The 25,292-nt window shown below is 43.0% G+C and overlaps 2 protein-coding genes across 2 annotated transcripts in view; one reads left to right on the plus strand and one right to left on the minus strand.

Annotated features, from left to right (window-relative positions):
* The first annotated feature begins 403 nt into the window (after positions 1–403).
* Positions 404–25,292, plus strand: LOC111953562 (parapinopsin-like). Its single transcript, XM_023972933.2, has 4 exons — positions 404–1,325; positions 18,026–18,351; positions 20,179–20,412; positions 23,078–25,292. Exons 1-4 carry the CDS (start codon positions 956–958, stop codon positions 23,417–23,419), a joined length of 1,272 nt encoding a protein of 423 aa, XP_023828701.1. The 5' UTR covers positions 404–955; the 3' UTR covers positions 23,420–25,292.
* LOC111953561 (beta-galactoside alpha-2,6-sialyltransferase 2) overlaps positions 20,661–25,292 on the minus strand; it is a 30,570-nt gene continuing 25,938 nt past the window's right edge. The window contains exon 6 of the mRNA XM_070435547.1: positions 20,661–22,772. Coding sequence (XP_070291648.1) covers positions 22,525–22,772 — 248 coding nt within the window. The 3' untranslated portion in view covers positions 20,661–22,524. The remainder of the gene's footprint in view (positions 22,773–25,292) is intronic.

Consider the following 25,292-nt stretch of genomic DNA (forward strand, 5'->3'; position numbering starts at 1 on the left):
AAACATGAAACACCATTCTATGTAATTTTGCAAACAAACTCCCACTTTTGGGTTTGTGTCATTTGTTTAAATAACTTCTTTAATAAATTCAATAGGAATGGAGTTAGTTTAGTGTTATCATTCATAATGACCACTGGTAGTTGAAGTCCCTGTTTACCCACCATAAAATAAGMTACCAGGGGCTTGTCCCCCTTCGACTTGTTTGCGTGATAGATCTCAGAAATGACTCACCTATCAGGGAATAAGTGAGTTATATCAACTCACAAGGGGGAGGCTACAATGCTTTTTCTCATTGCTTGGTAGGCGATAGCTTTTTTATTGCGTCATTATGTTACACTCTAGTCGCCTTCACGACAGATTAGCGCAACCCATCGGCGCTACTAAAGGGAGGCCAGCCAAGTAAACGCGCTCAGTCTATGCATTCTAATCTGAATGTGGTGGAGCTATGAGAAGAGAAGTACCATTGGCTTGCATTCGTCTGTGCCATAGCTTTTGTAGAGAGACAAGCCAACTATATTCACCTTATAATAATAATCTTATTATAAGGCTTCGACTAGTTTTATTTCACGCAAATTTGGATTAATCTGGATTGATCGGATATTAGTGACTATTATTGTTGATTATTATCCTTTTATCATTATTATTTCTATTGGCATTATACATGATTTTCAACTCCAAATTGCAACACCATAATTGTCTACTACAGTTTCCAAGCGGAATTAGCCTGTTCTGCACCTCCTGAGGAAGGCTTGAGTCTGGATTCATGTTCGGAAAAATGAAGTTAAAGTTTTTTTACGGTGGGCTCTATACGACCACCTCTAGCCTACAACTCCGTCGGCAGTTGATATTGCCAATTGAAAACGTGATGCTGTAGCCTATTGTAGTTCATTGACGGTAGAAATATTATAATTGTATCTCCATGTGAGACATTCTCGAATGTGGATCACTGAAAACGATGTATACCGAGGTGGCTAATTTAAACTTCAGCTCTAATGGAAGCATCGACGATCCATTGAGCTCTCTGGATCAAGAATGGAACGAGCCCCCGGCGAAAAGACTGTCACGGACGGGACACCATGTTATGTCCGTCTTCCTTGGATCTATTATGATTTTTGGTTTCATCAATAACCTGGTGGTATTGATCCTGTTTATTAAGTTCAAAACTCTGCGGACTCCTGTTAACATGCTTTTGTTGAACATCAGCGTGAGTGACATGCTGGTGTGCCTCTGTGGCACCACGCTCAGCTTCGCATCCAGTCTACAAGCACGCTGGCTGTACGGGAAGCACGGGTGCATGTGGTACGGCTTCGCCAACTCTTGTTTCGGTGAGTTTAGTAAACTGTTACGTAACAAAATAGTCACCAAAGTAACTATATATTTTTTCTCACAATTACACAATCAAAGCCTCGATGTCTCATCAATGCGTTTAAAGAAATCATTGTGCCAAAGAGTTGATTCACCTTATCAACCTGCTAATAATCAGAATCAGCTGCGCTAGAACGTTTAACTCTCCAGGAACCGGGTTGGAGGTCCTTTGCTGTTGTTCTGGGATTGATTTGCACTTTTCGCACCAAAGTACGTTCATCTCTAGAAGACAGAACGTGTCTCCTTCCTGAGCGGTATGACGGCAGCGTGGTCCCATGGTGTTTATACTTGCGTACTATTGTTAGTCTGTCTATAGGTAATTTTTTATCAGATAATGTTGCCGATGAAAGGTGTAGTACAGAGATTACATTATTGGAGCGAAGTGATGGACTTCCACTTTCAGATCTCCCACGTGCCACATGACTGGGTTAGCCCACTATTGTTCCCGATGTCACACATACAGCAGAATTGTCTTATGGATAGTGTGTTGTCAGCAGTTACATCTGTGCCCCACAGACAGTTTAGTTGTGACTCCTCTGACGTGTGAAATCATTGCTTCTGTACTCTCACTGCCAAGTGGAACAGAAAGAGAGGGAGAGAAAAATAGAGACCCATTCTGCCAGCGTGATGATGTTAGTTATCTCACTGTACTTTAGAGATATCTTCAATGAATCTGTCTAGACCCAGATATTGGAAGCTTTTTGTCTGTGATGCTATGCAGTGTGTGTGAAATTGTTTAGTGGAATGGAAGTGGATTCAGGGCTACAGATGTAGGATCTTAATTTGATCACCCTTTTGTAGCAGGGAATTTCCTGCAAACTTGTAGTTTATTCACGTTTTAAAAATGCTTCTAAAAATTGTAATTTCCACTTTACATTTTGACACTTGATTTGCCCCTACAAAAAAGTATATTATTTATAACCCAAATCAAATGCATTGTATAGGTTGTGAACACATATTTTGCAGACGTTAAGGTGCAGCGAAATGTTTGTTTCTAGCTCTGACAGTGCAGTAATACCTAACAATACATACAGTTGAAGTCGGAAGTTTACATACACCTTAGCCAAATACATTTAAACACAGTTTTTTACAATTCCTGACATTTAACCCTAGTAAAAATACCCTGTCTTAGGTCAGTTAGGATCACCACTTTATTTTAAGAATGTGAAATGCCAGAATAATAGTAGAGTGAATGATTTATTTAAGCATTTCTTTCTTTCATCACATTCCCAGTGGGTCAGAAGTTTACATACACTCAATTAGTATTTGGTAGCATTTCCTTTCAATTGTTTAACTTGGGTCAAACGTTTCGGGTAGCCTTCCACAAGCTTCCCACAATAAGTGTGGTGAATTTTGGCCCATTCCTCCTGACAGAGCTGGTGTAACTGAGTCAGGTTTGTAGGCCTCCTTGCTCGCACATGCTTTTTCAGTTCTGCCCACAAATTTTCTATAGGATTGAGGTCAGGGCTTTGTGATGGCCACTCCAATACCTTGACTTTGTTGTCCTTAAGCCATTTTGCCACAACTTGGAAGTATGCTTGGGGTCATCGTCCATTTGGAAGACCCATTBGCGACCAAGCTTTAACTTCCTGACTGATGTCTTGAGATGTTGCTTCAATATATCCACATAATTTTCCTACCTCATGATAACATCTATTTTGTGAAGTGCACCAGTTCCTCCTGCAGCAAAGCACCCCCACAACATGATGCTGCCACCCCCGTGCTTCACGGTTCGGATGGTGTTCTTTGGCTTGCAAGCCTCCCTCTTTTTCCTCCGAACATAACGATGGTCATTATGGCCAAACAGTTCTATTTTTGTTTCATCAGACCAGAGGACATTTCTCCAAAAAGTACGATCTTTGTCCCCATGTGCAGTTGCAAACCGTAGTCTGGCTTTTTTATGGCGGTTTTGGAGCAGTGGCTTCTTCCTTGCTGAGCAGCCTTTCAGGTTATGTTGATATAGGACTCGTTTTACTGCGGACATAGATACTTTTGTACCTGTTTCCTCCAGTATCTTCACAATGTCCTTTGCTGTTGTTCTGGGATTGATTTGCACTTTTCGCACCAAAGTATGTTCATCTCTAGAAGACAGAATGTGTCTCCTTCCTGAGCGGTATGACGGCAGCGTGGTCCCATGGTGTTTTATACTTGCGTACTATTGTTTGTACAGATGAACGTGGTACCTTCAGGTATTTGGAAATTTCTTCCAAGGATGAACCAGACCTGTGGAGGTCTACCATTTTCTTCTGAGGTCTTGGCTGATTTCTTTTGATTTTCCCATGATGTCAAGCAAAGAGGCACTGAGTTTGAAGGTAGGCCTTGAAATACATCCACAGGTACACCTCCAATTGACTCAAATTATGTCAATTAGCCTATCAGAAGCTTTGAAAGCCATGACATAATTTTCTGGGATTTTCCAAGCTGTTAAAGGCACAGTCAACATAGTGTATGTAAACTTCTGACCCACTGGAATTGTGATATAGTGAATTATAAGTGAAATAATCTAGTCTGTAAACAATTGTGAGAAAAATTACTTGCACAAAGTAGATGTCCTAACTGACTTACCAAAACTATAGTTTGTTAACAAGAAAATTGTGGAGTGGTTGAAAAAATGTGTTTCAATGACTTCAACCTAAGTGTATGTAAACTTCAGACTTCAACTGTACATAATCCCCCAAAAATCWAAATAAAGAAATTAAGAAAGAAATATCAGAACAAGCAATGTCTGTGTCCGGAACATAAATATATATGTATATAATGGTGTGTATGGACAGTATATGAGTAGAAAAGCAGTGTACAGCAGTAGTTATATGATGAGCCTTGACTAGAATACAGTATAAATACATATGAAGTGGGACTCACTCACTGTAAATCAAATGGAGATGAAAGTTCAGCAGAAGGAATGGGGATTCACACACTTTCAAAAGGTGCACTCAGGAGGGGAATTGAGGAGGGAGGGTGGGCTTTGAATATCATTATTATCATTCAATATCATTTCATATAAAAAAGGACAAATACATAAGGTTGCCCTGTTACTTCAAATGCCATTCTGTTACTAATCCTAATTGCCCTCAATAGGGTTTTCCACCAAAGMTTTCCACAAAAGGTGCACTCATGAGGGGAATTGAGAAGTGACTGCAGGCCAGGATTTTAATATCATTATCATTTAATTATCATTGAATATCAAAAAAGGAGAATGCATAACCATGTCCTGTTTCTTTAAAATGCCAATCTGTTACATCTTCTAACGACCGTGAGATTATATTATTCCACCAATGTTCTACAACCTGCTATATTGCCCTTTACCACAAAAACCTTGAGCAAATTGTCTCCGCAATAAGTCTGCCAAAGCCTCTTTTCAGCTGTAGTCAGGAGTACAACACTGAGGCGACGTGTATGCCCATACACACTAGGCTAATTCAGGAGACAGTTTGTCGTTTTTATCCCCTCTTATATCAGGAACTGGTGGCAAAAAGTTTGATTAAACGATTCAGAGACTAAAACGAATAAATCATCATTTAAAGAGAGCTAATCGATATACAATCCCAAAATCAGCGGCTCTTCTTGCATGCTATATTTCCCTATGTCGGAGCATTGCGAACAGTAGGTTGTGATTTTTGACCTGCTTTACTTGTACATTGAACAACACGAGCAACTTTTCGGCATGTTTTGTTATTTCTGTACAACATAAACATCTACGAAGTTTGCTCTTTTACAACGGGGGGGGGTCGAATAGAAAATAATGTTTGTTTTCCACAATTTGTGGATGTGGTCAAGGGGAATTCCTTCAATATCGACTCAGAGTATCTCTGCCTGCTAGAATTCCTCTCAGCCCAGCCCATTTGTCTCTGGTTTGAGGGGCAAAACTAGGGCAATTCTCAGTGTTTGTGACATCACATGACCCGAGTGTTTTGAAAACGGACTGAGGGGTGGTGATGGTTGATAAGAAGGTCAGTCTGTTCATGGGATAGCAGAGCACTGAGCCCAGCACCTATTATGCCATAGCCCTGCCTGGCTGTTGGCTTGCTAGGCTACCCTCTGCAGTTGCTAGATAGAGAAGAAGAGTCTTCTGGGCCTGTGGTGTGTTTACGTATCAGGTAATGGATTTTTTTCAGAAATATCAACTGTTGGAGTAATTGTGTCACAGGCAAGCTCTTATTTTCTGAGCTGATTATTTAGCAAGCAGCTAACGAGCACACCTAACGAGCACATCATTTCAAACAATGTGTTAACTGTTTATGACAACCGTTTATTACAGATCTACAAACTAGAAATTAACAGTTTATAAAATACTTATAAACCCTTATAAATAACTCCTGGTGGGGAGGGTAGGCAACAACACATGGGGAGGGTAGGCCCCTCGGGGGTGCATGCTTAGTCCCCTCCTGTGCTCCCATGACTGCGTGGCCACACACAACTCCAACACCATTATTACGTTTGCAGCCAACACGATAGTGGTAGGCCTGATCACCAATGAGCCAGCCTATTTGGAGGAGGTCAGAGAGCTGGCAGTGTGGTGCTAGTGTAACAAAATAGCTTCCGTCCCTCTCCTCGCCCCAACCTGGGCTCGAACCAGGGACCCTCTGCACACATCAACCACAGTCACTCACGAAGCATCGTTACCCATCGCGCCACAAAAGCCACGGCCCTTGCAGAGCAAGGGGAACAACTACTTCWAGGTCTMAGAGCGAGTGACGTCACCGATTGAAACACTATTAGCGCGCACCACCGCTAACTAACTAGCCATTTCACATCGGCCACACTCACTCCCCTTTTGACCTCCTCMYWTTCCGCARCAATCASKGATCSGGGWCAACAGCATCAATGTAACAGTATAGCTTCCGTCCCTCCCCTCGCCCCAACCTGGGCTCGAACCAGGGACCCTCTGCACACATCAACCACAGTCACTCACGAAGCATCATTACCCATCACGCCACAAAAGCCACGGCCCTTGCAGAGCAAGGGGAACAACTACTTCTAGGTCTAAGAGCGAGTGACGTCACCGATTGAAACACTATTAGCGCGCACCACCGCTAACTAGCTAGCCATTTCACATCGGCCACACCAGGACTACAACCTCTCCCTCAACGTCAGCAAGACAAAGGAGCTGATTGTGGACTACAGGACTACAGAAACGGAGGGGAGAGCACACCCCATTCACATCAACGGGGCTGTAGTGGAGTGGGTCGAGTGCTTGGTGTCCACATCACAAAGGACCTATCATGGTCCAAACACACCAGCACAGTTGTGAAGATGGTACGACAACGCCTCTTCCCCCTCAGGAGGCTGAAAAGTTTTAGCATGGATCTTCAGATCCTCAAAAAGTTCTACAGCTGCACCATTGAAAGCATATTGACTGGCTGAATCACCGCTTGGTATGGCAACTCCTTGGCATCCGACCGTAAGGTGCAACAGAGTGTACATCACTGGGGCAGAGCTCCCTGCCATCCAGGACCTCTATACCAGGCTGTGTCAAAGACTCCAGCCACCCATGTCATAGATTGGTTTCTCTGCTACCGCAAGGCAAGTGGTACCGGAGCGCCAAGTCTGGTACCAAAAGGCTCCTGAACAGCTTCTACCTCCAAGCCATAAGACTGCTGAACAGTTAATCAAATGGCTACCCAGACTATCTGCATTGATCCCCTTTTTCTTGCACTGGCTCTATGCACACATGGTACACTAACATTCCAACACACACATACACACTACATATGCTCACACACACATACATGCATATTGATGCCACACAAACACACTCACACACATTCACACTCTTTACATATGCTGCTGCTACTCTGTTTATCATCTATCATGATTGCCTAGTCACTTTTACCCCAAACCTACATGAACATAGTACCTCAATTACCCCAACTATCTCGTACCCCTGCACATTGACTCATAATTATTATTATTATTTTTAAATCTGCTTTATTTAACCAGGTAGGCCAGTTGAGAACACGTTCTCATTTACAACTGCGACCTGGCCAAGATAAAGCAAAGCAGTGCGACACAAACAACAACGCAGAGTTACACATCGAATAAACAAATGTACAGTCAATAACACAATATAAAAAATCTATATACCGTGTGTGCAAATGAGGTAAGATTAGGGAGGTAAGGCAATAAATAGGCCGTAGTGGCGAAGTAATTACAATTTAGCAATTAAACACWGGAGTGATAGATGTGCAGAAGATGAATGTGCAGGTAGAGATACTGAGGTATGAAGGACCAGAAGAAAAAAAWATATATATATGGGGATGAGGTAGTTGGATGGGCTATTTACAGATGTGCTATGTACAGGTGCAATGATCTGTGAGCTGCTCTGACAGCTGATGCTTAAAGTTAGTGAGGGAGATATGAGTCTCCAGCTTCAGTGATTTTTGCAATTCGTTCCAGTCATTGGCAGCAGAGAACTAGAAGGAAAGGCGGCCAAATTAGGAATTGGCTTTGGGGGTGACCAGTGAAATATACCTGCTCGAGCGCGTGCTACGGGTGGGTGCTGCTATGGTGACCAGTGAGCTGAGATAAGGCGGGGCTTTACCTAGCAAAGACTTATAGATGACCTGGACCCAGTGGTTTTGGCGACGAATGTGAAGCGAGGGCCAGCCAACGAGAGCATACAGGTCGCAGTGGTGGGTAGTATATGGGGCTTTAGTGACAAAACGGATGGCACTGTGATAGACTGCACCCAATTTTCTGAGTAGAGTGTTGGAGGCTATTTTGTAAATGACATCGCCGAAGTCATCGCCAAAGTCAAGGATCAGTACCAGTACTCCTTGTAAATAGCCTCGTTATTGTTATTTTATTGTGTTAAGCCGTGATAAGTAAGCATATCGTGATAAGTAAGCATATCACGGTAAAGTCTACACTCATAGAAAAAAGGTTTCCTAAAAGGTTATTTGGCTGTCTCCATAGGAGAACCCTTTCTGGTTCCAGGTAGAACTCTTTTGGGTTCCATGTAGAACTCTATGTGGAAAGGGTTCTACATAGGGCTGGGCGATAAATCAATATCAATAATTATCTAGGTAATTACTTCCCTCAATAACAATATAAAAACGTTGAGATTAATTTTCGATAATGTCGATGTAGAATAATTAGGTACAGCAGTCCATTTCACCTCTGTGAGGCAGCAAGAAAGTGCGGAGAAGTGACGATATGCACGTGGAGAGGTATACGCCCACTAAAAACCACTTAGCATCTTGAGTGATGGAGTAGCCACTATTAACCACAAACAATTAGTGATGTAGGTGAAAACAGTGGCAGTGATAGCCATGGAGAAGGAGCAGCCTCCAACGAAGAAATTATTGATAAAAAAGGGTTCAACTGTTTGTGGTTTGGCTGTTTGAAGTCCGACAAAGAGCAGAGCAATGTTCGGTGCAAATTGTGCCATAGACAGGTGGCTACCAAGTCTGGTAATACGACAAACCTTTTTCACCATCTGAAGCAAAATCACTCTTTGGAACATGCAGAAAATTTGAGTTTGCGCCACGGTATTGATAAACGCCTCTCAAGCACCAGCCAATCTAGGGATGTTTGCCCGAAGCAGTCAACACTGACAGCGTTTATGCCCTACAAACAAACATAGAAAAGACATCACAAATGCTATTATGCATTGCTTTGCTAAGAACATGCTACCAATTAGCACAATCGAAAAGGAAGGTTTCAAGCGGCTTATCAATTTAATTGACCCCAGGTACGTGCTCCCTGACCGCAAACATTTCTCACACAGCACTGCCTAAACTATGTCGAGTGTAGGGAAAAAGTTGAGGAACAGCTCAAGACAGATTTGACCTATTTTGCTACTACCGATCTGTGGTCTAGTCGCATATCAGAGCCTCACTATCCACTATATTGACAAAGACTGGAATCTTCGAAATAAATGCCTTCAAACATCATACTTTCCCGACCACCACACGGGTGAAGCTATAGCAGAGGGGCTCATTCACACTCGCCTCCTGGGGACTCAGTCAAGACAGACAGGTCTGCATTACAACGGATAGTGGTGCGAACGTGGTGAAGGCCGCTCAAATCAACAAATGGACCCGGCTGCAATGTTTTTGACATCGTCTGCGCTTGGCCATTGGTAAGCAACCTTGTCAGTTGTGTATATTGAAGTGATTAGTTAGATGACACTAAATGTGCATATTTTTTTCATCAACTGATTAAGTTAAATATTACATTTGTACATAACTAAAAGGGATTATTGTGATTTTAACATTTTATTAAAATCTCTTGATTTCTCTTGCAGTGGGTAGAGACAAACGGGTGGCTCGAGCAATTGGAGTGTGTAAGGAAGTGGTAGGTGCCTTTTCCTATTGGTGGAAAAAGAAGAGAGACCTGGCAGTTGCTCAAAAAGAACACAACCTACCCCAGCAAAAGTTGGTGACAGTCGCCTACCAGGCGGGGATCACATCAACAGATGGTGCAAAGAGTACTGGAGCAGGAGAAAGCCATTTCACAGGTCTTGTCCAGTGACAAGAAGACTCAGCACTTAGCTCCCACCTACACAGATATAGATGTTATTGAGTCCATCAACCAGGCATTGACCCCACTCCTAGAATTCACAGATGCTCTGTCTGGTGAGTCTTATGTCAGTGTGTCTTACCTGAAGCCAGTACTACACCTGTGTGTGTTGGAATGTTAGTGTACCATGTGTGCATAGAGCCAGTGCAAGAAAAAGGGGATCAATGCAGATAGTCTGGGTAGCCATTTGATTAACTGTTCAGCAGTCTTATGGCTTGGAGGTAGAAGCTGTTCAGGAGCCTTTTGGTACCAGACTTGGCGCTCCGGTAGCGCTTGCCTTGCGGTAGCAGAGAAACCAGTCTATGACATGGGTGGCTGGAGTCTTTGACACAGCCTGGTATAGAAACAGAGCTCACCCAAACCATCAAAACGATAGTCATGGACTATCTGAATGAGAAATATGATGACCTCCTGGACTTATCCTTGTTGGTCGACCCTCGGTTTAAAACACAATTACATCAAAGAGGAGAAGGTGGGCCACATAAAAGCAAGAGCTGTCTCAGAGATGGTCAATGAGGGACATGAATACCCAAGCCCAGCACAGGGAGACATTGCTGCTGCTGCTTCACCACAACTGACAGCTAAAAAGTGGGCAGTTTTTTCAAAAAGCCATGCTCCACCACCACAGGTCTTACTGAAATCCAGCTGGTAGAAAAGGAACTCAGCTTCTACCTCCAGTCTCCTGATGCTGACAGTGAAACCAATCCACTGGACTGGTGGAAGATCCACCCCATAAAACTCCCGAAGTCACCGACCTGGCAAAGCGCTACGTGTGCATTCCTGTGACCAGCTTCCCCTCAGAGCGTGTTTTTAGCACAGGTGGCAACATAGTGACCTGCCATAGGGCAGCTTTAAAGCCAAATAAAATGTGATTTTGATTTGAATATGAGTATTTGAGAAGGGTTACACTACTGCAATTTGGATTATACCAATGCTTCCCTCTATTGGAGCATAATAGTGTGGATGTCAAATTGTTTTATCTATCACTCCAAACCACATTCATTTCACACCCTGTCCTTTTAGTGGACAAAATGTTCCCGATATAGGTGTGAGTTCTCCAGAACAGCAGCCCATTCCACAATGACACAGTGAAGGGGACAGACATTTTTCTCACCTACAAGTCCATATACTACTCCCCTGGCAAAGAACTGCCATCCAGCCCCCTGTCCGCTGGCTGTCACTATTGGACCACCAAGGTGAACTCAACCTCTGTGGTGGTGGTGGGATACCATAGAAATAAACTTACTAGAACCGGCATCTCCATTGAAGTCAATGTACCATGATGGGTGGACCAGCGGCCACAAAGTAAAGCAGGAAGAGTAATTATATTATATTTCTATGTGCCATACTGTGCACAGTTGAAACCCTCTGCAGAAGACGTGCACACAAACTGCACTGCAGTGGTAAGTAATATGTTCTTAGTTATAAGATCAATATAGATGTAGGAACTTTACTTTGAGCAAAGTGGACGCACCTTGCATTTTCATATAATATAATGTTCAATAATTTAGACTTTTTGTGGCTACTACTGTTGAATAATTAACAGATGTCCTGGGCCTCTGAAGCATCTTGGGTAGTTAAATTAAGAGGGGTTTCCATGCAAAGTCATTATGCCCTTGGCAGATAGCGACGTAATGGGTTACAGCTGTTGAGTGGGGTCCTCATTCCAAACCTGGCCTCCCGACCATCCGCTACCCAGCAGTACCTAAAATGGAGGTCTGAAGCAAAAACAGCTCCCGGACATCTACTCTTCTCCAAAAATAGACTACAACCGCAAACTTTTAGGTCTATTCTCCAAACAAACAGCCTCCGAACAGTAGAAGGGATCCACAAACATCTGCACAACCATAGACATTTCTCTTTATCTGGAATGTGGCTTTTTTTCCCCGCTGTGCTCAAGCGTGGCAGAGCCCAAATCTCTGTTTCGAGAGTAATCTGGAGGGGCGCTGATAGACATGATTTAAAAAGAGCTTTGAAGATTAGAACATGCTGTGAGGAGAGGAGGATCTTCTGGAGTGCAGGAATAACTCTCACAGAAATGAGCTAACATGGGATGGAGATGGTGGGAGATTGGGAGATGAGATTACACAAGTCATCATGGTTCAAGGCATGGTGTAATGACTGCTTTAGATTTAAACCCAAAGTGACTATGTACGGAGAATGACATACAAATGTAGAACGATGTACGTGTGTAGAAGGAAGTATGTACACTGTACAAAATGACTCTGGATCAACCCCAACATTTTTTACAAGTAAATGAGTTAGGTTTTCTCAATTGAAAAAAGGTACATTTGTTGAAACCAAATATATGATTCAATGCCAACTGTTATATTTGATTAATAAAAAACCTAGATTTCAAGTTGCAACCTATTTCTTTCAACACTCAACTTACTTTTCCCCTTTGGTTAAACCTAATAAATAACATAACTACTAATATACCACAACATTTTAGTTTTTTTTGTTTTATAAATTAGCAACCAAAAAATGTACCTGTTTTTGCTTTGTCATTATGGGGTATTGTGTGCAGATTGATGAGGGGGGGAAACGATGTACCGGTAATCAATTTTAGAAGAAGGCTGTAACGTAACAAAATGTGGAAAAAGTCAAGGGGTCTGAATAMTTTCCGAAGGCACTGTATGTCCTTTGTGACTCCATACATCTAATTGAATTATATATTAAGAATGTATGTAATGCCCACTGATATATGTATCACATATATTCAGTCTGTGTGAGTTACTGGATGCTCTCATGCATACTATGGTTTGGTAAGTTATCGGTATTGGTTCACTGTTTCTTGTTGATCTATTTATAGAAAATAATAGTGTTGAGATAGTTACATTCTGATACATGTGAGAAAATGTAATTACTCTGTAAGGGCGACCCAGAGGTTGATGAGATACCAAATWAAAAAATGAAARSGCAAATTAATCRATGAAAACCTTGGGAAATTCATAATGTATAATTTGCCAGGGGGGTTTCTCAAGAGAGAAAATGTTGCTATATATACAATCAGGGACTCCTATGAGATTTCTAGATGGAATTYAWTATGGAATATTGGCATATGAGAAACCTGGGCATGATAAACGGACCATGGTCTGAGTCTGACTGTCTCTCTAGTCTCTTGGCGGAGGGAAGAGGGTTAAATGACATGGATGAACTTCCTCATCTGCACTGACAGGTCGGCTCCCCTAGGGGTCAACCAGAGGGAAGAGCCAATCACTGGCCTTGCTGCTGTAGCGTCTTTTCCGCCCTCTRGTCCTCGAAGGAGGGAGTGTGATTGTGCCTTGCACCGATTGAGTCAAAGAAATGTAACTGGGGAGCGGAGCCGAGTAGATTGAATATCCAATCTGTAATGGCAGGCATGCAGCATGTACCCACTGTTGCGAGCTACAGAGCTTAGCCAGGCTGTTTCTGAATTTCACACCGCTTTCTCACCCCTCGATAAATCTGTGGACTTATGTTGAAAGATTACCAGCCGGGGCTCAGAGGTCCTTATTAAAGCAACAGCCTCAGCAGCTTCCTACAGCAACATTTTCATTTGCAACAGCATTTTATATAATAATAATAATAGATTGTGTTTGTGCCTTTCAAGATACCTAGAGACACGTACGGAGTAAAACATAAAATAGCCCAAATAAACACGACAATACTAAAAGCAAAGTGCATTACAACAAAAGGCGCATGGCACCCCAAAAATAACAAGATAATTAATACATGGGGGAAAACAACAGCAGTAACAACGTCAAGCTCATGAAGGCAGTTCAAATCGAGAGGCTACTTGAACGACCTCTGTAACCCGATAGGTAGAAAAAAGAAAAGAAAAAGAGCTAGACGGTTTAAAACGCTATAGGCTGAATACTAGGCTGAAAAGGTTGTTTTTGCAGATTCGGATGGAGTCCGAATCGGGGAGTTCAGGRGTGAGAGARTKCCAKAGAGTGWAKGCGCGATCCCCCATGGAGCGTAGTCTGGTGAGGGGGGTGACCCGTAAGCCTGAGTCAGAGGATGGAAGGCTGCGGTTGGRGGTGTAGATGTGTAGCATGTSAGAGAGACAGGAGGGAGCCAAGCCATGCAAGGATTTGTAAGGTGCTAATTTTGAGTTTCTCCACGGTTTGATTTATTTCAAACAGCTGATGCGTGATGGTGGGGGGAGGYCAGAGGTAGGTTTGGATTGAACATAGATTTGTGTGTCATCAGCGTAACAGTGGAATTGGAGAGCATAATGAATACTGCCGATATAGACACCTGGCTTCCCAGTTACCGCTCCAAAAACAAATGATAGAACCTAGATCAACTGTATGGTTAATCTTCCACAATATACAAGCAAAATTTATATTTCTATTCAATGACTTCAACTTTAAGACCTATACATTGACATAACATTATCGTTATCGTCCCGTGTGGCTCAGTTGGTAGAGCATGGCGCTTGCAACGCCAGGGTTGTGGGTTCATTCCCCACGGGGGGACCAGGATGAATATGTATGAACTTTCCAATTTGTAAGTCGCTCTGGATAAGAGCGTCAGCTAAATGACTTAAATGTAAATGTTATAATGTCCAATTGTCGAACACAATTATCATATTCCACACCATAGAATTATAATTAAATATTTTTAATATTACCTAGAATTAGAATTAAATATTTTTTTTCTGTTACCTAGAATTATGATTGACAAGTTCTTCTATTAACATACAATATATCACATGAATTGTTGGTGCCTGGGGGTTGTGTGTGAGGGGCCTGAAGACAGAGCGAGTTGATTAAGATGGGTGGGCATGCTACTGCATGTAGAGATGAGTCAGTTTGGGCTGATTACTGTCCTCTTGGCTGGACAGGGTAACTGTGACAGGGGGTTTGTTACTCTGTGTGTGTGTGTGTGTGTGTGTGTGTGTGTGTGTGTGTGTGTGTGTGTCTTCATTATACAGGGGGCTGGAGGACCATAGGGGGTTCCTGTTTGGGCCCTGTAAATAGTTGTCATTAGCATAGACAGGTTAGGTAACTGATGGAGAAAGCAAACGTCCACAGCCGGGAGAGCATCTGGCACATTTTCCATTGTGTGATTCACTGTAGGAAAAGCACTGGCACATCCGAGTTGCCTTTTTACAGGTGTGTGGAAATAATTCGATTATATCTCAGAAGAAAAGAAAGATCCACACACTGCTRTAACCAGTACCTCTTCAGTTTATCCATTGTGTGATTCACTGSAATCGGTTCTGGGTAGGCTGGAATACAGAATACCACTAGCTKTTGTGACAGATTATGGACCTACGTTATTGGTGGCAGTGATAGGAGTATCAGTAGGGAATTAGAGGGATTTTGACACTTCAGTTGCTCAACTTTGGATTTGATTAAGCCATATGTACATGTTGCTAATACCCTGCAGGCATTTCASAGTGTCTTATTCCMAATGCATAATATGAACCACTTAATCAGCTGTCAATTAAATCCTATCTGATAGCGCAGTAATTACAGTGGAATATATGGAGTGATGCAATGACTCATTTGCAGCAAATGCATCATTTCACCACACCCCTAATATCCCTATACACACAYACCGCAGTCACACACACGCACATAAGTTGCCGTGATGGTGAGAAATATTATATGAGCGGAAAAGGTATTTTCTCCTTTAACCTTTCTAGGACACACGTTCCGCTAGCGGGACCCCTGACAACATTCCGCTGAAGAGGCAGCGCGGGAAATTCAAAAATATTTTTCCGAAATATGTAACTTTCACACATTAACAAGTCCAATACAGCAAATGAAAGATAAACATCTTGTTAATCTACCCATCGTGTCCGATTTAAAAAATGTTTTACAGCGAAAACACAACATATGATTATTAATTTCTCATTTGGTTGATATGTGATGTGAAAACAAGCCCTGTCAGGGGCCTTTACTGTAGATTTAAGTCTATACCATTTCAGTTGTTGGGAATTGCTATATGCACAGTCATGTGATCTGTGAAGCATGTACTTGTACTTCAGCTTCAAAGAAAAATCGCTCGCACTTCACTAAGCTTGTTTCTGTGGTATAATTCATTCAGTCAATTCCTTCGACCTCATGGCTTGGTATCTGCTCTGACATGCACTGTCAACTGTAGGACCTTATAGACAGGTGTGTGCCTTTCCAGTTCATGCCCAATCAATTGAATTTACCACAGGTGGACTCCAAGTTGTAGAAACATCTCAGCAATGATCAATGGAAACAGGATGCACCTGGGCTCAATTTTGAGTCTCATAGCAAAGGGTCTGAATACTTATGTAAATAAGGTAAGACATTTGCCAAATTGTCTAAAAACCTGTTTTCGCTTTGTCATTGTGGGGTATTGTGTGTAGATTGAGGGATAAACAATTTAATCMATTTTAGAACAAGGCTGTAACGTAACAAAATGTGGAAAAGGGGAAGGTGTCCCAATACTTTCCGAATGCACTGTTTAAACTTTATAATTATAAAGGAAGTTATTATCATGTAAGTGTTATATTAGTATTTATTTACTGTTTACAAGTATTTATAATTGTAGAATACTTTGCAGGCTTGAGACATGTAACATCAATCAATCAATCAAATGTATTTATAAAGCCCTTTTTACATCACCTGATGTCACAAAGTGCTGTACAGAAACCCAGCCTAATACCCCAAACAGCAAGCAATGCAGATGTAGAAGCACGGTGGCTAGGAAAAACTCCCTAGAAAGGCCGGAACCTAGGAAGAAAMCTAGAGTGGAACCAGGCTCTGAGGRGTGRCCAGTCCTCTTCTGGCTKTGCCGGGTGGAGATTATAACAGAACATGGCCAAGATGTTCAAACGTTCATAGATGACCAGCAGGGTCAGATAATAATAATCACAGTGGTTGTAGAGGGTGCAACAGGTCAGCACCTSAGGAGTAAATGTCAGTTGGCTTTTCATAGCCGATCATTCAGAGTTAAAGACAGCWGGTGCGGTAGAGAGAACGTCCAAAACAGGAGGTCCGGGATAAGGTAGCACGTCCAGTGAACAGGTCAGGGTTCCATAGCCGCAGGCAGAACAGTTGAAACTGGCGCAGCAGCACGACCAGGTGGACTGGGGACAGCAAGGAGTCATCAGGCCAGGTAATCCTGAGGCATGGTCCTAGGGCTCAGGTCCTCCGAGAGAAAGAGAGAGAGCAAAAGAGAGAGAGGAGAGAGAGAAAAAGAGTGAATTAGAGGCAGCATACTTAAATTCACACAGTACACCGGATAAGAAGGGAGAAATACTCCAGATATAACAGCATGACCCTAGCCCCCCGACACAAACAATTGCAACATAAATACTGGAGGCTGAGATGATTTGCACATGCACATACCGTACAAGCATCATATGATATTTCCCTTGAAATGATAAGATATGTTTGGGGGTTTTAAGTGGCTAAATTAAAGTATTATCCGGTAAAACTTGTCATCTAGAACCCAAAATGGTTCTTCGGCCGTCCCCATAGGATAACCCTTTTTGATTCCAGGTAGAACCCTTTTGGGTTCCATGTAAAACCCATTCCACGGAGAGTTCTACACAGAACCCAAAAGAGTTCTACCTGGAACCAAAAAGGGTTCGTGTTGGAATCTTTTTTTCTAAGAGTGTAGAAATCCAGTATAGAGGACCATATGCATATGATTACTGGACTTATCACTCCTATCTGATAACATAATACAGTGCACAACTTCTCACAGATCCCACTGGACTTCGACTACTGAAGGCAGTTAGCTTTCAAAATGTAACTGAAACCTACAGTACTGTTTTCATAATTGCAGGAGCTGCAATATTCTTCTTCATTGCTRTAATGCACACTGTGATGTTGTTCATGGGGCTGCTTAAAATRGCCGTATAAAATAGGGAATTTCGTATGTTCCCCCTTCAAAGGTGATCGTTTACTTGGGTGTTAAGGCTCAGTTTAGAGAAGCCAAACAGAACGCATGCAGTTAGTCTGTTTTAAAGGGTAGCCTGCCAGTGCACCATAAACTGTCTCAGTGACTGTCTTGCAATAATCCATGTAATGGGTAATCACGGTATACCACCATCCCTCTTGTTCTCTCTCTCTCTCGGTCTGTCTCTCTCTCTCTCTCTCTCTGTCTGTCTCTCTCTCTCATTCTCTCCCTACCTCCCTGTCTTTCTCTATCCATCTCTCAGGAATTGTGTCGCTAATCTCGCTGGCCTTCCTCTCCTATGACCGCTACAGCACCTTAACCGTGTACAACAAGCGGGCCCCCGACTACCGCAAGCCTCTGCTGGCYGTGGCGGGCTCCTGGCTCTACTCCCTGTTCTGGACAGTGCCCCCCCTGCTGGGCTGGAGTAGTTACGGCCTGGAGGGGGCCGGGACCAGCTGCTCGGTCACCTGGACATCCCAGACTCCCCAATCTCACTCCTACATCATCTGCCTGTTCATYTTCTGTCTGGGGCTGCCTGTGCTGGTCATGGTCTACTGCTATGGGAGGCTGCTCTACGCTGTCAAACAGGTGGGCTGTCCCACCTGTCCACATGGGTTCAAGTGAAAAATGGCTTGAAGTCAAACACACCATGCAATGTTTAGCCTACACATATTCTGTTTATTCGTTACTCTTCACGCAAACATCTTATTCTGAAAACTGTAATCATCTACCTGTGAAGAAGTGATCTGTAGAAGTGGTAGGTGTTTACAGTACCTAAAACCAACATGGATGTGTGCATTTGCCAGTCCATGTGTGCGATTCTGTCAATAACACATCAATAGAAGTGAGGCTTGAACAGAGGCGATAGGAACCAGAGGAGAGTCAAGTTTACTCGTGCAAAGCCCCAGATCAGCATGTTGGGTCAGGGTCTGAAGCTGCTGATAAACCACTGATAATCAGAAAGACTTGCAGCGTTAAAACGGTCAGTTATTGGGTAGAAGGCTGAAGCACTGCCTAGTGATATCTCGCTCTCCCAGTCAGCGTTATCTGGTGTCTCCACCCTCCCGTGTTTAAGTAATAATGTGTTTGACATACATTAACATAGTGAACCCAGCTACCCCCGCAAAGTCAATGTATTACTGATTACTAGCACGGTCACCACTGAATTACAGAGGACTAAGCACCGCGAGTAAGTAGCCTTGCACAAGCTTGCCAAAACAGCTTTCCTGTTTCTGTAGCATGAGGCAGCTCGATGTACATCTCCCTGACAGGACGCTAGTCTATCTATACCTCCAATCGATCTCCTTCATGCCGAGTGCCAAGCAGAGACACACCGGGTCCCATTTTTACTGTCTTTGGAATGACTCAGCCGGGRATCAAACTCTCAACCTCCCAATCTCAGGGCAGACACTCTAACCGCAAGAACACCGAGTTGGTAGCAGCTACCATCCATTGTTAGGCTACCATTCAAGTGTCTAATTGCACATACTACCACAGTGGTAATCCTGCAGTTTAACTGCCAAATCACACTTGCATGTTCAGTCATGTATTTATAGAACAGCTAATGGGCTATCTGCCCACAATATGAATAACATAATGCTGGATCTATATATAGATATGTAATATGCACTCAGTACTACTCCTTCATATGGACTTCCTGTAGAAAGATGCCCTGTSTTCAGTGGTCTGTAGACTGAGATGCTTGGAAAGGAAGTTGGTGGTTACAGATTGGTAGGATTGAGAGAAGAGAGGCGAGTGCGCGCAAAGAGAGAAACTGAACACTACTTCTACATGATTAAGACTGTGTTAATTGGACAGATGGAGTATCCTTTAAAAAAAAAAWTKAAACACTTGGTTCCCTTTCCTCCACTGCAATTAAGACTAATATCCTATTAAGAAAACATCTTGTGACTAGATAATTAGGCAGTTGCCTAGTGTGACTGTTTTTTTCTCAGCTGGGATGAATCCTAAGGCTACAGGTGTTTCAGAATACTCAGATCAGACAGGTCTGGCCTGGTAATGAGATTGTGTTTCGACTTGCATGACTAAAGCGTAGCCCTGTTAGAATACTTTTTAAAAAAGCGCTCTGCCTTCCTTGAAGTTCAAGCAATAACTGACGTGACATGACAGGATAGGTAAAGGTAGTGARCTGGAAACCCTRCTTCACTCATCCAGTCCTGTCAGGTCACTTAATAGCCTATTTTAAAGTCAATTAGGGAAGGAAGGGAAAGTCTTTATTATTAAAATAATTGAAACAGTGATTAGCCTATTACAAGGAAATTACACTTCTCTAAGTATTGGAACAAGACCTTGTWTGTCCTTCTACATCCTCCTATGTGATTGGCCTCTCAGGACATACATTTATACATTCATATACATTTGTGCACAACTTCATGTATGATCACTTCCTCTCAGGTGGGGCGGATCCGTAAGTCGGCGGCGCGGCGGAGAGAGTTCCACATCCTGTTCATGGTGATCACTACGGTGGTGTGTTACCTGCTCTGCTGGATGCCCTACGGCGTGATTGCCATGATGGCCACCTTTGGACACCCGGGCCTCATCACCCCCATCTTGACCGTGGTGCCCTCCATCATGGCTAAGAGTAGCACCGTCATCAACCCACTCATCTATATACTCATGAACAAACAGGTGAGCAGAACCTAAACCAAAAATGTGTCCTCTACTCAACCCCTCTAGGTTGATGTGAAAGACGTGACCAGATGAAAGCCAGCCCAATGAGGAGCTTCCACCATTATTTCTTCCACTGGTCAAGTATGTTTCAATCAAAGGGAGGAGACGAGCAGGTAATACGTTTTTAAGCAATTGAGATACAGCCCTTGCCTTGAATTGTGTGATATGTAGTTAAACAGCTAGTTAGACAAGGGTCAACTCACAAGGCAGGTGCGATATCTTTATTCACAACAGTTTAAGTATAAAACAATGGAAAAGAAATACAAATTTTAGACAAACTAACAAATTATGTTCAGCACAAACTGATTCTGGCTATAGAAAATTCTGTAAACAGGATTTTTGTTTAAAGATCACAAAAGGTGTCAATATTWGTGTTTACCCTCAGCAGTAGATCAGCCAACACTTGACATTTCTATTGCTGTGTTTTTGTGCTTTCCATCCACAATGTACACAAACAAGTGAATCATCGTAAGGACATTTTGTCCATTTATATTTCCAAGCTGAGGCCTCTGCTTTGCTTTTGTAGTGGTGAACTCCTAGAAGATGTAGTGTTAACAGTTAACTTCACACAGGGAACATTTGGCACAGTATCAAGTCTACATCACCATTACCAAAAGCCTTAGATCAGGAGCGCAGCGGTCTAAGGCCCTGCATCTCAGTGCAAGAGGCGTCACTACAGTCCCTGGTTCAAATCCAGGCTGTATCACATCCGGCTGTGATTGGGAGTCCCATAAGGCGGCACACACCAGGTTTGGCCGGGGTAGGCCGTCATTGTAAATAAGAATTTGTTCTTAACTGACTTGCCTAGTTAAATAAAGGTTCAATTCTTTTTAAATAAATGTGCCTCAAACTATTCATAGCTGCATTGCACTTGACCAGACTTCTATAGGCAAGCGAACCACATTTACATTCTATTTACATAGTGTGGCTGTCGAATCATGTCAAGGCCAGGAAAAGTAACTGCTGTCAGTTTTACCATCTTGTCTTGCGGTACAGTAACTTTAAATAGCGTACCTACATCGAGGACATGAGAACACCGATAAGAAAGTTTGAGTTCCTTACTCACACACACACAGAGAGATCAGTGGTTAGGTCAAGACTGGTCCATACAAGAAAAGTGAAAAGAAGAGAGGTTGTTTTTCCTCATAGACCTACATACACTACTATCCCTGAATTGATCAAATAAGGTCTACAACATTTTTAAACCAAAAAGGAACAAAACATGCTTTTTGAAACGGATTAAATTCAAACCTACCCCTCTCAAGTAAACCCTTTACACTGCATGTTTTCAATTCTCTATTTCTATGCTCGAAACATGACCTGTACATGGAAATGCACCTCGTTAGTTGAATCAGCAAAAAAAAAATGCCTTTGACCGATGTTCAATATTTGAATGTATAGATCATTTCCCCACGTTCATACCCAGACCTCTCCCGTGTACAACATTGTGTCACAAGAACAATACCTTTAAAAGATGACCCATCTCTCCGGTAGGAATACATCCATCCCTGAAGGACTACTTCGTTACACAATACAACAACATGACATTCACATGCCCTACAACACCCCCCTCATTACAACATTGATGACTATTGTTATCTTAACCAGCAGAAACAGGCTGTCTTTCCTTTTTCTAGGCTCAGCGAAAACAAAGAAATTCCTCTGCGGGCGTTCGGCCTTTAAACTATTTCAGAGTTCGGCCTTTAAACTATTTCACTTCTTTTAATGTTTAAACAGCTTGTTGAAACAACTATCATTTCAACACCCCGACAGTCTCTGGTCTCCGAACCGGATGGCCAGAGCAGCTTTCAGCTGTTGACACTATCCATTGCGGCAGAAGCAGTTCCCGAGCACGCTAGCTTAGCCTCTACAGCCTAAGGTTGATTTAGTATTGGCACCACTCTCCTCCTCTTCACTTTCATCCCGATTTGCTCGAGAGCAGTCCAGGTCAAAGGTCAAAACGCCAGATCATAGCCCACAGACGACAGTGCTGACTCAACTCTTAGCCTCTTCAGTCGCTTGATTAGTATCGGCACGCTCCGTCTCTTGATGGCCATAGGAGGTCAAAGGTCAGGGCCCACAGTTGACCGCGCTGAACCCCRAGAGCGTGACCTTGCCCTTGGTTTTGAGGTCRTGTTGGGAGGCGCTGTTCATCCTCTGGACCAGTAGCTTCTCAAAGAGCAGGGGGTGGTACGCCCCAAGGGTGCAGGCGGCGTCGTAGTGGTGCTCGTGGTAGTGGCACAGGTCTGTCTGACGCAGAGAGGGGATGTACTCATAGACATGGACCTCCTCGCACAGCGACATCATCAGCATGATGCCTGGAATCAAAACAGGGCAAATATTAATTCATTACAGCTTATACTGCAATCTATGGGTCAAAGCATTTTAGGGCCAGTTTCCCCAGACAGACTAAAAATAATTCACCACGGAAATTCTCTGGAATCCGACCTTTAGTTTGCATCTTTTGTTTTTATGTTAGGAAATGTAATGTCTGAAGATATGGGTTTACACTGTGTTGAAAAACTGGGAGTGACTGACTGTCTGACACACCTTCTCACGTACACACTCCCCCCTATCACAAACACTCCTTCTCACATACGCTCTCTTTGTCCCTCCCTTGCAGTTCTACAGGTGTTTCCTGATCCTGTTCCACTGCAAACGGCCCAGTTCTGAGAACGGCGTCTCCTCCATGCCTTCCAAGACCACCGTCATCCAGCTCAACCGCCGGGGCCACAGTAACAACGTAGCCATCACGCCCCAGCTCTCCACCGGCGCCAACCACCATAACCAACATCCCCACACGGTGGAGTGCAGCACTAACAACCGTGAAGTCACCACCCCAGTCTCCGAACAGACCAGCCCAGAGATCACCTCCTGTGGACAGCCGCGTACCCCCCCCACTACCCCCCGAAGCCCCTCTCGACCCACCCCCCCTTTCCCCCACGTGACAAACGCTATCCAGTGATCCACTGTGTCATATGATAGCGTCACCACCGAGAACTCTACAGAGGATACGGTGTTATCCCTGGCATTTGTCATGCGGTGTCGCCCCCCCAAAAAAACTGTCTACACAGTGATCTCTCATGTGGCGTCACCCAACAACTCTCCATAGTGATTTGTCATCATGAGAACGCCTCAACAGACTACCCATAAAATAATCCATCATGAGGCGCTGTGTCACCAGAGAACTCTTCTATACAGTCAGTGACCTAATCCACAACGTTACCCAGACAGAGAACTATCAAAATCTTCTAACAAAAGTGATCTATTCCACRTCATCACCCCAGAAACTAAACTGTGATCTATTATCTTATAGAACAGGTTGTCCCAACTGGCGGATTCATTTGGCCCCGCAAGTTCATAGCAAAAATACATAATGAATTTTCGTTGTTGGACATTAGACTAAAATCAGCTCCAATTGATTTTACGTTTTGAAATGTTTACGCTTTAGATAATGTTATATCTGTTTTGGCTTCTTGCTGTCAATTGGCAGTAATTATGTTCTGGCCCCCCGCCCATCCGCTTAAGAAGAAAATACGTTGGCCCGCGGCTGAATCGAGTTGATGATCCATGTTATAGAAGGTGTGTCAACCGCCYCAACCCATCTAGATGGTCAACTGTTACTTTGTTACTCCGTAAAAGGTGTGGATATCTTCCTGTCCAGTCTTGCCGTCAAAATAATAAAAACTTGTATTTTTCCACAACTTCTGTTTTCATATTGAAACATGTGTTACGTTGATAGACCCCAGAGTTGTATTAAGACTGCAGCGGCTTTACAGTGTTGTCATTACTGTTACAGTACCAAAAAAGGCTTTTGTCATAACCGTTACAGTATGCGGTCATAACTGTGGCCATTTCCAATTAAGTGCAATAATAGACAGATAATCCTAATTTGTTCTAAAGCATCTATGAAGCCTATGTGAATGATGTTGGTGAAGCTGAATACTTTTTGTACCGCATCTGTGAGATCAAAATCACCTTGGGCCTCGTTTATTTGCTCCGTTTTTATATTACACTTCATATCATCAGCTCTTGAAATAATATGAAGGATAATCACAATGTTTATGCACATAACTAAGGGTGTAAATCACACACAACCATGTTCATTTCCAGATCGCAACAAGTTGCTAAATCAATATTTTCACGCCTACTTCATGGTTATTAAATTACTATATAGCTGTGGATTTCAACTATTTAAGATCATATCTGTGCGTAAGAACATTTTATAGATGATGCACCTGGGTGAACCATGTAAAACTGGTTAGTATTACACTCTAAACCGGTATTAAATGTATGGCAATGTGAAGGGATTTTCCATTTCACTGCAGGGTGGGTAGGGTAATAAACCAGAAACAGTTGGAGAATTGTAACAAAGTGTGTATGTTTGCAACACTTGAAGCCATCATCCCATTGGGCAAAAGACATATCAATGTTCAATTGTCAGTTTGAAATGTTTAGTTATGACAATGTGGAAACAATGCTGATCCAACCAATAGTTGCATGTTGGGATGACAGCCAGGCGTTGTATGAAAGCCACAACCTGTTAAAGTTACCATCTTTCTGTGCCTGTAGTGTTGAGTCATGCAGTAACTGGCTTTGCATGTTGACATGTGCCTCAGTCTACAAGTCTAAATAGGTACCTAGCAGCTCCCAGCAGGCAGTCAACAGCCGTGCACCCCACTGGGCTGCCACAGTGGCTGTAGCCATCATACGGCACTTGCTTGTCTTTATCCACATGACAAACTGAACAGCACCGCCTCTCACTGCCTAATAAACTGTACCCCAAAAAACAGTTAAATAAATGGACTGCAACCCAAATAAAATCCTTCTGTGAGTTA

Source organism: Salvelinus sp. IW2-2015, linkage group LG27, assembly GCF_002910315.2.
Source record: "Salvelinus sp. IW2-2015 linkage group LG27, ASM291031v2, whole genome shotgun sequence".
Taxonomy (NCBI): domain Eukaryota; kingdom Metazoa; phylum Chordata; class Actinopteri; order Salmoniformes; family Salmonidae; genus Salvelinus; species Salvelinus sp. IW2-2015.